The sequence below is a fragment of the Leptidea sinapis genome, chromosome 30, assembly GCF_905404315.1.
Source record: "Leptidea sinapis chromosome 30, ilLepSina1.1, whole genome shotgun sequence".
Classification (NCBI taxonomy): domain Eukaryota; kingdom Metazoa; phylum Arthropoda; class Insecta; order Lepidoptera; family Pieridae; genus Leptidea; species Leptidea sinapis.
In genome coordinates, this window is record NC_066294.1 from 6842056 (window position 1) to 6857068 (window position 15013).

At 37.8% G+C, this 15013-nt stretch overlaps 1 protein-coding gene across 1 annotated transcript in view; it reads left to right on the forward strand.

Annotated features, from left to right (window-relative positions):
* Positions 1–15013, forward strand: part of LOC126973908 (monocyte to macrophage differentiation factor) — a 35735-nt gene continuing 20722 nt past the window's right edge. The window contains exons 1-2 of the mRNA XM_050821279.1: positions 1–361; positions 5170–5360. Coding sequence (XP_050677236.1) covers positions 197–361; positions 5170–5360 — 356 coding nt within the window. The 5' untranslated portion in view covers positions 1–196. The remainder of the gene's footprint in view (positions 362–5169; positions 5361–15013) is intronic.

Below are 15013 nucleotides of genomic sequence, written 5' to 3' on the forward strand. Positions count from 1 at the left end.
TGTTGTTTAGAAAATAGAGCTGAGAGTGAGAGTTTCAGTCGAACTTTCCTAATTAAATATTAAAAATATTCAATATGTAAAATATTTCAAAAGAATAATCCAAATAGAAGATATGAGCTATATATAAGCCACCTAGTTTTGGTCTTTTGACCATTTAAGTTTTATCTCACATAGTGCTTACAGCTTATTAGAAACCATGGGCGACGTCGTGAGTTTATTTTCGGTATTTATCATAAAGCTTAAATCAAAATTACGAAGTAGTCAATTACTTTTCCAATGTGAACTTCCATGGGAGAAACTGAAGTCTGTAAAATGGATGAATGAAAGAGCTACATCGAACAAAGCCTATGTTCCCACCACTGTGAGTAGTTTAGAATAAATATTTAAATAATTTTAATATTTCAGTGACTTTCCGTATCTTAAAATATTTCAAAAATATTTGTCACGTAAATAATTTAATATTAGTAACAAGGATTTATGCTATTAAAACATATTTAAGTAATAATCTTGTACATCAAATGAATGTATATCTTCAGATTTTCCAAATTATTAAATACATCTGTACAACCTTCACTGTGCCTCCATCCGAAATATGTAATTTATTTCTCATACTTACCTATATTGTATTCACTCATATACAATTCCTTTTTCAAAATTTTTCATACACTCTCAGTTGTGAAAAGAAAACTTTAGAAAACTAGTAGAATCTTAGGTAAACTGACACAATATATCATTCATCTTAACATAACTTAATAAAATCTCTATATTCATTTATTTAATGAAAATTCAAATTTGGAACTATGGTATAACATTGTGTAGAGTCTACACTGTAGAGTCTACACTGTAGACTATACTATTAGCTATTTACTTATGTACTTTTTAATGACATTAATTGTATTTTTTTACTATCCAAATGTTCAATACTTGTGCATCTGATCCAAAAAAGGAGACAGGATCGGGCAAACTACAGGCCTATAGCTATAAACTCCCTGCTCTCCAAAATTATGGAGAGCATAATTAACCCCCAGTTCTAGGTATACCTAGAAGGTCACCAATTTATCAAGAACTGATGAATGTCTAAGAACTAACTGTAGCGAAGGCCTTTGTATGGCACAAGGTGCTTCTCTCATAACTTCCATCATTTGGGTTACCCGAGAGTTAAATCGAGACTCATGTCAGAATTTGGCGAGTTCAAATATACTGCGGAGGTCTTGTGTAAAGGCGAAACACATTTGGAATTTATTAAAGACAAAACATCGGAATTAACATTAAAAAAATCACAACATTTGGTTAATAATGGATTTTCCCAAAATAACGCCTAATTCAATAAACTGTTAATTTTATTTCATTGCCGTCTTAAACTACTTGCGTTTCGATTTTTTTTTTGATGAGAAGCTTATATAAATAAATAAATAAAAGGCATTTATTTCATGCATAATGAGACCCATAGTTTAAAAAATTTTAGACATGGTAAGGGGGTAAAATTAAAGTAACTAAAACTATGTATATTGCACATATTTGTGCAGTCATTTTTTGTTCTTGTCCATGTAAAGACAGATCCAGCGCTTAAACACTGGATTTCTGATGTCGTCCGAGACAGCCACGAGTATTTTGTTGTCGGAACAGTCTCAGCCAGAAAGAGGCAACGCTGATTATCGCGAAAAAGTCGGGGACCCCAGGGTCTGCGAACATGCCCGACGCGCTGCAGCACTGCCGCATAAGAGCCCAGAACGCGTCATTGTACTGGACTCATATTCTGCTCATGGCTTTCTGCCAAAACGTTATCCACAGCTGGCAGGTGTACATACCTAAACAGTACGCCCAGTGCCGGATTAACCACGAAGAAACAGTAGCACTTGCTACGGGCCCCGCGCGAAAAAAGGCCCCCGCATATTTAAGCCTTCTCAATATCTCTACCTGACCGTAATTTTTTGAGCGAATCCTCTTAAGATGTGGTATATTAAATTTTTGTGACATCAAGTCACAAAAACGTGAAAATACAACTTTTCCTACAGACAATCCACGTTAAATACTTGGTATCCGACAAGTTCCAATACAGATCAAGGGCTCTTTGAAAAAGTTTGCTAAAGGCCCCGCGCTTTCTCAATCCGGTACTGAGTACGCCTTGAATAGTGTGGTTTTTTATCCTTGCTGCATTTTGCAAATCGTCGAGCATATGACCTATTAGCGCATCGTGTACTATGACGTTCCTCCACAGCGCGATTTTTAAGAAACTTTTTTACACGTATAGCTAAAGAATGAGCTTCCTTGTGAGGGGTTTCCAGATAGATACAGCATAGGTACCTTCAAAAGCACAAGCAGTTGGTTAGCTGCTGTGATACCTCTGGTGTTCCAAGAGAGAACGGGTGGCGATGCTCTCTTACTATCTAGTGACTTATAAGCTAGTTTGTCCTCCAAATCTATATATATAAAAATGAATTGCTGTTCGTTAGTTTCGCTAAAACTCGAGAACGGCTGGACCGATTTGCCTAATTTTGGTCTTGAATTATTTGTGGAAGTCCAGGGAAGGTTTAAAAGGTGAATAAATATGAAAGTGTTCGGAATTAAATAAAAATAACAATTTTGTTTTTCCTTTGATGCGTCCCCCGTCGTCCGATATTTGTTTTGTATGTACATATTTTCTATGAGAAAATTTATTGACGCACGGTTTGACAGTTCTGCTGTACCTAAAACAATTTCATAACAACAACAGGGAGCATATTTTACGAAATAATTCTTGATGTTATAAAAAAAAATTTGACAAATTAAAAAAAAAACAGTTTTTATTTATTATATACAGAACAACGTGTGACGGGTCAACTAGTCTGTAATAAAAGTTAAACGGCTCTTTGGTAATATCAAAAAAGACCTAACAGAGATTAGATATCATAGATAGATTCACTTACCTTTTTTATCTTGCTTTACTGTTTTCTGTTACTGTAACCGATTTGGATTGACCAATCATAAAAAAGAGTGGCCGTTCAGTTTCTTGTATGTTCTTCACACGAGCTTATATTTTCCCAACATATAGAAGAATCAGTAATGCAAACTACCTATTTTTAATGACGATTCCCAACCCCTTTTTTTTAAAGCTTAATTGAATAAAGTTTATTTGACTTTGACTTTAAACAGTCAAGCACGCTTGGCATTAGCACATGAATAAAACAAAATTGTTCACGAATTATCGGTCTGTCGGTTTGTCTAGAAGCTTGTATCTAGGTCTATGGTATACAAATACTATGAAGTGATTGAGATTAAGTAAGATTATGGGCTCTGACTACGGCTTCCAATCTCGGTATTGTCATTTTCAAGTCCCGCGTAATGCAGTATTACAAGTTTAAGTGCGTGATCCCGCTTAATTCCCGCATGCGGGATTATGTCCTGTGGGATGCTCCGTTGCACCGGATGCAGGTGCAACGGAGGTGCAGGTGAACAGTAATGTGTAAGCATTACTGTGTTTCGGTCTGAAGGGCGCCGTTGCTAGTGAAATTACTAAAATGAGACTTGACAACATATGTCTCAAGGTGACGAGCGCAGTTGTAGTGCCGCTCAGAATTTTTGGGTTTTTCAATAATCCTGAGCGTCCTGCACGTCTCGTCCCTTATTATCATAAAAAAATGTATATACGCCTGTTACGCCTGAACCTATACTCATACATGATAAAGAAACTGGAAGACAAGAATTCATCATTAGCTTCAAAAGCTAGCTGTATCTTTGCGCTAACATATTTCGCAACGGCAAACAAAAACTGCACTTTTCATCTATTTTCAAACTGCCTGCAGTTACCAAGCATCGTGTGATGGTGAAATATTTTATCTACCCGCAAAAAGTGTGTTCTTTTTTGGTTTATTTACATTCGAATATGTACATAATCATTGCAGGGGTAGGCAGAGACCATATCCTTTACGTGAAAATGCCTAACATTATATTGATTTCTAAGTGCGATCCCGCGAATTCCGAGATCCGGGATCGAAAATTTTTCACTGCCGCAAATACCGATATTGGAGATAAGCTGCGGGATTAAAAGCCTGATATGAGCTATAAAATATTTATTTCTTGAACATTCCTTCGATTTGAAGGGTTTTTAAAATTACTGGACTTCTGAGCAGCACTACATCGTTTATCACTTGCCATCAAGTGACCGTTTTTTTCGTCTCTTTAAATCGTACCTTAATAAAATCATAACATATTAACATATTTATGATTAAAACAGTTACTACCCACAATTGATGAAAAACTTTTTTATTTTTCTTAATCATTGACATATTTAAAACGATAGAATTAAATTAATATATAATTAAAAGCAATTAAGCTGTGACATATTCACAAATATAATGTTTAATATTTCGAACAAGGAAGCCAGCGTTCGGGTTGATACTAGCAGCCGAATTCTACGTCAGAATGCGGAAACCCACGTGCATTATGTTGACGTATGGCTTCCTACGACCGCGCGTCATGCGATAAACCTCTCTCCTCGCACAGCCACTTCGTGGAATCAACTACGGCTGTCGTTTTCCGAACATGTCAACTCATCTCTTGATCCTGGTGTTGCGGGGTGTCCATGGGTGGTTGCCTAACCACTTCCCTCCACTCTTGCCCGTTTGCCCCCTAATAAAAAAAAGTATGTTTGAAAGCATAATGGCAATATAGCGCTTAGGCTAGCCCACTTTACAGCGAGAGGCGATATAAAATATGCGAACGATCTGTAGTGTCTTTTTTTTATAAAAATAAGGGACGAGATGGTCATTGATACGCCATGCTCATTACAATGCAGTGCCGCTCAAGATTCTTGACAAACCCAAAAGTTCTGAGAGGCACTACAAATGCGCTCGTCACCTTGAGACATAAGATGCTAAGTCTCATGTGCCCAGTAATTTCACTAGCTACGGCGCCCTTCAGACCGAAACACAGTAATTTTTACACATTACTGTTTCATGGCAGAAATAGGTGCTGTTGTGGTACCCATAATCTAGCTGGCATTCTGTGCAAAGGGGTCTTCCACATGTGCTATGATTGTAAATGTAATAGGTGTCCACTTCAGACAATATTGTTGGGAGATAGACTGAAGTTCAAAAGGTGTCGGAAAATCATGTCGAACGCATGGCGAGCGCGTATCGTTAACAAACACTCTCGTGAAAGACAAGATTTTTTATTGATTATTTTTCGCAGGTGGAGCATGTTGCGAACGTGTGCACGCACGCTCTTTGCGTCGCACCTGCGTCGCTGGGCGCGCGCGAGCTTCTGACGCGGTCTCTGAACGCGCCGCAAGCTATCGCCGCTATCGTGTATGGCCTGGCACTGTGTCTGCTGTTCGCCGTATCCACCACCTTCCATTCGTTCTGCTGCTGTAGTAATGACAAGTAAGTTAAAAAGTCTCGTACTATATTAGGCGTATATTGATATCAAATAGTGAGAACATATTAAACACATTTATTTTCAGGAAATGAGCACATAAATAAGTGAAATAATAATAATAATAACGTACCCAATCATAAAAGCTTGGACACCTCTGCCATTGGCCGTTTTTTTTTGCCCCGCCCACACACACCCATTTCATTCATGTTACCTGCGGAAGGTGCGCGGGCAGCGGGCGGATGGCGACCGCGCATAGCTTGCAGTTTGTTTGTAGTTTGTTAAACAAGGAAAATTTACTCAAAACACTTAATTCATAATTATCTCCACTTGTTGAGCGTCTCTCAATCGCAGGTTGTGGTCGACGTGACCAACTTCGACGTCACCCAAGCACGTCAGTGCCGTACTTTTACAGGAGATATTCTCGAAAGGCACGCGCAGCCCGGTCATGTTGGAACCACATTTGCCTAAAAATAGCGAGACTCAGCTCGTCCAACTGCTGCAGATCTCACGCAGAAATCGTGAATATTGGTCAGTTAATCGTGTCATCGGCGGACAATTCCAGCCCTTCAAGCCTCCTACAAGCTGTCTGGCAACCGTGGCTGGCCTGCATCAGCGCACTGGACGATATTGCACGGCTACGGTAGACCGAGCGGATGACCAAAACGTTTTTCATATTCCGTACGAGCTGCGTCGTAGATAAAATAATTGCGCCTATACATAGCATGTTGAAATACTGTAAATTCTTCTCATTCGAGTACTTGACGCACTAGTTGACGTTTACCAATGGGAGGCTCCTTTACGCCGGATGCTGGTTAGTGTAAAGGTACCACAATGGCGCCTATTTCTACCGTGAAGCAGTTATGTGTAAGCACTACTGTGTTTCAGTCTGAAGGGCGCCGTCCCTAGTGAAGTTACTGAGTAAATGAGATTTAACATTTTATGTCTCAAGGTAACGATCGCAGTTGTAGTGCCGCTCAGAATTTTTGGGTTTTTCAAGAACCCTGAGCGGCATGCATTGTAAAGGGCAGGGCGTATCATTTATTCATTCACACATACACCGACATCACGCGATTTGCACATCTAATCCAGAAGGGGGTTGACGGGTGACTTAAGCTATAATTCGATTTTCCGATCCGCAGAAACGAACAAAACCGTTTGAGCTTTATAATATTAGTATTCATGTATTTGCACGACCCCACAGCAAAAAAGGATTTTCAGGAACATTGTAAGGAAACTAACTCTTCACAACTTTGCTGATTAGATACTCAAGATAATTGGCGAAAATTATGTGTCGCTCGACCAATTATGAACTGTTTGATCATAATCATCGTAAACTTATTCAGTAATAGTATAATAATTGTAAGTAATTAGCTTTCTTACAATTTTTATAACAAATACTTAGTATCAATATTTTGATAATATGAAAACTAATTCGTAATATGAAGTAATTGCTGGCTGTAAGATTTTTGGCTTTGATAACAATTTCGCGACATTTATATATTTAATCAATTCGCATAACGTCACAATCTACATAATTAAGATTAGGAATTGGTCTCTGCTGCCCTCTAACTAGAAACCGCAGGCGTAGTCGCAAAGTGCGGCAACTAATACTACGCCCAAGTGGGCGTACTCGAGCCAGTTTCGAAGAATGTGGAACGTTGACGTGCGACATGTTCTGTTAAACTTTGCAAATAATAGAAACTAAAATGCCGGGTTGCGTTGTAAAAATAATACAACAAGAAATAAGAAAGACACTGGGATCACTTAACATCAGTACCTTTATTTTATATTTTATTAATTTCAATGTAAAATAACACGAAGTGTATGTTATAAAAATTGAACGATGCCACTGAGTGTCAAAATACCACGCACACAAGCATCTAATAGTTGCCGTACTAAAAAACCATTGTTCTTAGATAGTGCAGTATCTAGTTGGAGCGCAGCGGAGACCAATCCTTAATTTAAGCTACATCAGTATACATGCTCTGTGGTCTGAGTAACTTAGATAACCTGATTACTTGATCAGTATTCCGTAGAGCTGATAACTTTCACTGGCAGCCAGCCCGCAGGGACAAACCTCACGTGCACTCAAGTTAAACATAGTATTGAAACATGAAACGACATGGGTACCTTCAAAAAAAGCGCGTACACCTTCCTTAAAGGCCGGCAACGCTCCTGTGATTCCTCTGGTGTTACAAGATATTGTGGGCGGCGGTGATCACTTAACAACAGGTGACCCGTACGCTCGTTTGTCCTGCTATTCCATAAAAAAAAAATGAAAACAAAAATTCACATTAAAGTCGATAGATCTTATTAGTAGATAATAAAAATAAAAAGGATTAAAACGCATTGAATAACTGAACTTGACGACAAAAAATATCGAAACGTTGGGATAATATAGATAAGTTCATTTTTTTATGACAGTAAGGGACGAGACGAGCAGGACGTTCAGCTGATGATCATTGATACGCCCTGCCTATTACAATGCAGTGCCGGTCAGGATTTTTGTAAAACCTAAAAATTCTGAGCGTCACTAATTGCGCTCGTCAACTTGAGACATGAGATGTTTAGTCTCATTTGCCCAGTAATTTCACTAGCTATGGCGCCTTTCAGTCCGAAACACAGTAATGTTTACACATTATGGCAGAAATAAGCGTCGTGTCGTGTTTCCCATAATCTAGCCGGCATCCTGTCCACAGGAGCCTCCCACTGGATAAAAATATATGTATAAAAGATGTCCGATCGCCGTTGACATAAACTTATACAGTTAACACCTTATGTCGTGGCAGTAATGTTCAAATTCGAAAACTCATATTAATTTATAGAGATAACATTAAAACATTCATTGAACTTAACACCTTATTTTGTGGCGGAGTAGGTAGAGTTTTGCTTCAGTCAATTTTTAAGTGTGACTATGAGTCTTGTTGTTTATTGTACACCAATGATAATGCACTAAAGAGTTATTCATTCAACTGTTTTTCTCTTGATATTCGAAAAAACAATATTTTCAACTTAATACTTACCCCCTTATTCATAATAGTCTGCTAACTTAAAGCATTGCTAATTCTCACTCTGTCTTCTTCTATTGACCTAAGTCAGAATGAGAATAAACACTCCTTAGCGGCTGTTTAAAGTTAGCGGACCGTTATGTATAAGGGGGTCTTCATACAGTTTTTTCACTTCCGCATCATAAAGTTCCTAGAAGCACTTCTTTCGTGCTCTTGTTTAAAAATAATCGGGCAACGCAACAGTAGGCTTGTAAACTATCGCGTTTTGTATTTATTTTGACATTCATAATCAGCGGTAACTGATGTCCACTACTGGACAAAGGCTTCCCCCAAAGATTTCAACGACAGTCGGTCCTGCGCTGCCCTCATCCAACGTATTCCGCCTATCTTGACCAGATCGTCAGTCCATCTTGCGGGAGGCCTACCAGTACTGCGTCTTCCGATACGTGGTCGCCATTCGAGGACTTTATGTTAACTCACAAATAAAATTTTATGAACGATACGGGATTCGAACTCACGACCTCCGGCGTTCCGTGCCGGTGCTCTAACCAACTGAGCTAACCGTTCGAGTACCGCCTCGTTATAAAATTCTGTTTGCTTTATTCAACTCTCAGGTTGTGGCTTCATCTACAGGATCTACTTTACAGTTGATAACCTGCTCAACCCCAATATTTGCATATTAGGAAATTGACTTGAGATGTCGCTCTTGTAAATCTAAAGTCTGTCGCTCTTGTAAAAAAAAAACAACGCATCGTTCATAAAATTTTGTTTTTCAAATTTTATTTGTGTATTAATCCTAGAAGTGAGGGTTATCACTTTAAAAACATAACATATTGTTTATGTTAACTGCCATTTTTATTTACTGCATAAAATAAGCCCACAAAAACTGAACACGTTTAAAATTTAATGGGAAATATTAGGAATCTATACTAATATTATAAAACTGCAGTGTTTGTTTGTTTGTTTGAACACGCTAATCTCTGGTACTACTGGTCCGATTTGAATGATTCTTTCAGTGTTGGGTAGTCCATTTATCGAGGAAGGCTATAGGCTATGTTTTTTTTTTCAAAATTAGGGATCCGTAATAAAATTGCTATTTTGTAACACAAGGTGTAAAATCGAAAACCTATTTTTGCGTGCGCTGCAAAAACTATTGACAATAGAACAAAATGATGTACAATATATATATAGGCAATATTTTATTACTTATAAAACTATCGCGTGAATTATACTTTATATGGCAAAACAACGTTTGTCGGGTCAGCTAGTTATATTATAATACTAGCTGACCCAGCAAACGTTGTATTGCTATATAAAGTAGTAATTTTGTGTGTAAAAAGTAGATGCAACCGATTCTCAGACCTACCAAATTTATCGTACTACAATTATTGTAAGTATTGATCCATTGCCATCTTGCAACCCTATAGCGGATTTGTGAATGGAACAGAATTATATAAAAATCGTGATACAAAAATAGGGTTGAAAATTTAGGGTTGTATGTATTTTTTAATGCTGTATCTTAAAAAAAAATTACAAAAAATTACGTGCAAAAAAATCAAAATAAATTTAGGGGTGGACCCTTAACATTTAGGGGGATGAAAAATAGATAGTAGCCGATTCTCAGACCTACTGAATATGCATATTAAATTTGGTAAAAATCAGTAAAGCCGTTTCGGAGGAGTAAGGTAACTAACATTGTGACACGAGAATTTTATATACATACTAGCTGACCCAGCAAACGTTGTATTGCCGATATTAAAATCGCGATACAAAAGTAACTGTTCATCGTAGATGGGTGAAAATTTGAAGTTGTGTGTATTTTTTAATGCCACATTATAAAAAAATAAAAACAAAAAATTTCGTCCAAAAATTAAAAAAAACTTTTTAAGGGTGAACAACCCTTATTACATAGGGGTATGAAAAAAAGATGTTGGCTGATTCTCAAACCTACTCAATATGCTCACAAAATTTCATGAGAATCGGTCAAGCCGTTTCGGAGGAGTACGGGAACGAACATTGTGACACGAGAATTTTATATATAAGATAAGTAAGCTTATACAAATGATTTAAGTTTTCTTTAGTGTTAATCCCGCCAATATTTGTTTTTAAACAATTCGACACGTGTTTCGCCTCTACACGAGGCATCCTCAGGACGTGTTGTCTGGCCAAAATCTGGCTCGAGACTGAGTCTGTGACGTGCCAGATTTTGGCGGAATTACACCAATTTCCATTACGATCGCGCGAGCCGTTCTTGAGTTATAAAAGGACGAACAGACACAGGTAAAAGTTTCAGAAATTTTTTAAATAGTGTCAGTCAGCCATAAAACTTCATTTTGTCACAAAATTGCACAAAAATATAGAATTACAGACATAGACAACAGATTTATGATTGACAATTTTAGCGATTAGGACTTTTATATTAACTTACTTTTATATAATTACTAGCCGTTACCGCTAGGCGAATTTTAAAAGCAAGGAACGTTGGAAATATATGTAGCTATAAACCACCTAGGACGAATTTCGCATCGAATGGTAGTTTCATGTCGATACGATCAGTGGTTTAGGCGTGAAAGCGCCCCAAACAATGACCATTTTCATCTATACTAATATTATAAAGCTGCAGTGTTTGTTTGTTTGTTTGAACGCGCTAATCTCTGGTACTACTGGTCCGATTTGAATGATTCTTTCAGTGTTGGGTAGTCCATTTATCGAGGAAGGCTATAGGCTACGTTTTTTTTTTCAAAATTAGGGATCCGTAATAAAATTGCTATTTTGTAACACAAGGTGTAAAATCGAAAACCTATTTTAGCGTGCGCTGCAAAAACTATTGACAATAGAACAAAATGATGTACAGGCTATAATTGCTTACTTATTATTACTTATAAAACTATCGCGTGAATTATACTTTATATAGCAAAACAACGTTTGCCGGGTCAGCTAGTTATATATAATACTAGCTGGCCCAGCAAACGTTGTATTGACATACAAAGTAATAAAAAAAAATGTCTATAATTAACATTTTTAGGATATAAAAATAGATAAATACCAATTCTCAGACCTACCAAATATATCGTACATAAAATTAATTCTACTACTATGTATAATCATTATATTCGATTGCCATATTGCAACTCTATTGTGTGTCTGTGTATGGATTAGAATAATATTAAAATCGCAATATAAAAGTAAGTGTTGATCGTAGATGGATGAAAATTTGAAGTTGTATGTATATTTGAATGCCAAATCATAATTAAATAAATTAAAAAAAATGTCAAAAAAAATGTTAAGGGTGAACAACCCTTATCACTTAGGGGTATGAAAAATAGATACTAGCCGATTCTCAGACCTACTGAATATGCGTATAAAATTTGAAGCGTTTATATATATTTTTTTTTATAATATTGAAACACTTTTTACACAAATTATCTTGCCCCAAATTAGGCATATATAGCCTGTGTTATGGGTTGCAAGACAACGATATATTTAATACAATATACTTACTTAAACATACATAAATACATATAAACATCCATGACTCCGAAACAAACATCCATATTCATCATATAAATGCTAGCACCTACCGGGATTCGAACCCGGGAACTCTAGCTTAGTAGGTAGGATCGCTAACCACTCGGCTATACAGTCGTTTAGGTATGGAATTAGCGGGAAGTTGCAGGGATAGCCTTTAGGGTCAACCGTTCTCCTAATGTTATATCGTACAATAAAATTTATTCTTTAATAGCCTGCGTGCGGTCGCTCCATTACTTACGTTATGTAACCTTACCACACAAACTTTTTTAACAATTCTTTTGAATTTCGTAATACATTTGATTTGAACATTTTCTGGGATCGTAATTGTTTTAAAAGCATTATATACATCGCCCCACTCTTCACCTTACTACCTCAAAATGTCCGTGGTGTAATAGTCCTTATCTACGATGTCCCCACCATCTGGATGTGTGGCGGTCCTCCACAGTGCGGTTTTCAAGGAGCTTTCTTCCTCGTACCACGAAGCTGTGGAATGAGCTTCCTTGTGCGGGTGTTTCCGGGACGAAACGACATGGGTACCTTCAAGAAAAGCGCGTACACCTTCCTTAAAGGCCGACAACGCTCTTGTGATTCCTCTGGTGTTGCAGGAGAGTGTGGGCGGCGGTGATCACTTAACACCAGGTGACCCGTACGCTCGTTTGTCCTCCTATTCCATAAAAAAAAAAATGTCAATACAAATTATAAAAGCCTTAGAAATATAATCCATCCTCTAAGTTCTAAATAATTCTGAGCGAGTTTTAATGACCGCGGGCAAGGTTGGAGCCTCACTAATTGGTATCATTATTTCGTTAAGGCTTCCAAATATAATTTGTAGTAGGGCTGTCCGAATAAGTCTGAACCCAATTTTACAAAATTAAAAAAAATGGCACACTGAGTTCTTAATTTTATGGGTGAATGAGATTGAGCTGTCACGGTGGACTATGTGAGGTTCGTTCCGGTAGTTGGCTCGAGTCGACTAAAGGAGCGCTATCTAGATTTGAGCTAGACTAGAGCATAATTGGCCGGTGCTAATTATTATAATTAAATGTAATATAGTATTCATTTGTTATGTTTTTAAAGTGATAACCCTCACTTCTGGGATTAATACCACAAATAAAACTGAAAACAAAATTTTATGAATGATGCATGACTCGAACCCGCGACCTCTGGCGTTCCGTGTAAGCGCTCTTTCCAACTGCGCCGAAGCCACAATCTGAAAGTTGAACAAAGCATATAAGATTTTATAAACGATACGTCACTCGAACGGTTAGCTCAGTTGGAGAGAGTGCTTGCACGGAACGTATCTACCGGAAATGTTCAATAAATTTCACACTGGGTCCCCTGCGGGTTCGAGTCCCTCGATCGTTCATAAAATTTTATTTTCAGTTTTATTTGTGTAATATCTTATTATTAATGTAGCCCTTGATATTGTTTACTTCTGTTGAGTGATTTTAAGAGAAGACTTATTCAGATTCAATTATTCTTAAACAATATACGTCACTATACTGCGGGCGAGAGAAATATCAGCGCGAAAAATACTCATAAATAGGACATCTGCAGCTTAAACTAAAAGTCCTAGTTCAAATAGTCAAATCCAGGGGTTCGACTTTTTTTTTGCGCCCAGACAAAGGGAAAGTGCTAACCTCCGGGATATCGACGGGAGGGAGGTGGTGTATGCTCATGACTACCAAGGCAACCTAAGCCTTTGGTTATGTGGGACTCACGTAAAACCTAAGTGCCTACCCACTAAACACCACCTGAGGTTGGCTTTGGGCATGTGCCCTCTAAGCCTTCATCGAAGGCGACCTTCCTTCAGGAGAGAGAGGCGCAAGCGGCACTCCTTATGGAGTATCTGCTATCACTTCCGATTACGCCTCCTCTTGCCTGTTTGTCTCCTATTATATCACAGAAATAAACAATATATCAATGCATATATCTACGTCTCTCGCTTTCACCACACCACCAAGGCCTCCGACATTGTTCAGTACTTGGTGGAGAAGACAAGGTTCCGGTTGGGTGTCGAAAAGTTGGTGACGCGTCACGCAGTAGACTTCAACTCTTTTGTTGTTCGCGTCCCGACAGAACATATTTCAACCTTCCTGGACCTGCAGCTGTGGCCGAAGGGGGTCGTGTTCTGCAAGTATCGCGGACGTCGCCGACCGCCGGAAGCTACCGAACCCGCGCCTCACATCGCCGCGAAAATGTGACGTAGATTTAAGTTATATATCATATGTATGTTAGACTATAAGGTATTTATTTTATGGACCATGTAGCCTGAAATAAAGGAATTATTATTATTATATCTATCAGTGAAATGGAGCAAAATTGTGACACGATAGTACCCTAGAGAAGGGAAAAAGAAAAGGGGCAGACCACAGAAAAGGTGGGATGATGATATTAGACAAGTAGCAGGAGTTACATGGAATAGAGTTGCCCAAGATAGGCAGGAATGGAAAAGGTTGGAGGAGGCCTTTGCCGATTGGCAAACAGACATACAAAAAATAGTTAAGTAGAAGAATAGAACATATTATTAAGACTAGTTTAGCAAATAAAAATAAATTTGTTATATTCATAGATTTTACATCATAATACTTTGTAAATAGATACTAAGTTGGTCTGAATAAATATGGCTTTATTTTATTATTATTATTATATCTATCAGTGAGTTTCTTCAAACATTTTGCAGCTAGAGATAAGCCATAATATAGAGATAGACAGGCAAAAATGTTTATAATTGGTTATCTGGAATACGTATCGAATAAATATTAATATGCATTATGCGCCTATTTCTGCCGTGAAGCAGTAATGTGTAAGCGTTACTGTGTTTCGGTCTGAAGGGCGCCGTAGCTAGTGAAATTACTGGGCAAATGAGACTTAACATCTTATGTCTCAAGGTGACGAGCGCAATTGTGGTGCCGCTTAGAATTTTTGAGTTTTTCAAGAATCCTGAGCGGCACTGCTTTGTAATGGGCAAGGCGTATCAATTACTATCAGCTGAACGTCCTGCTCGTCTCGTCCCTTATACATGACATATATAGATACACCTCAACTTTATTTATATGTACACTAGCTTTTACCCGCGACTTCGTCTGCGTTGAATAGTTACTTTAGGCAATTTATTT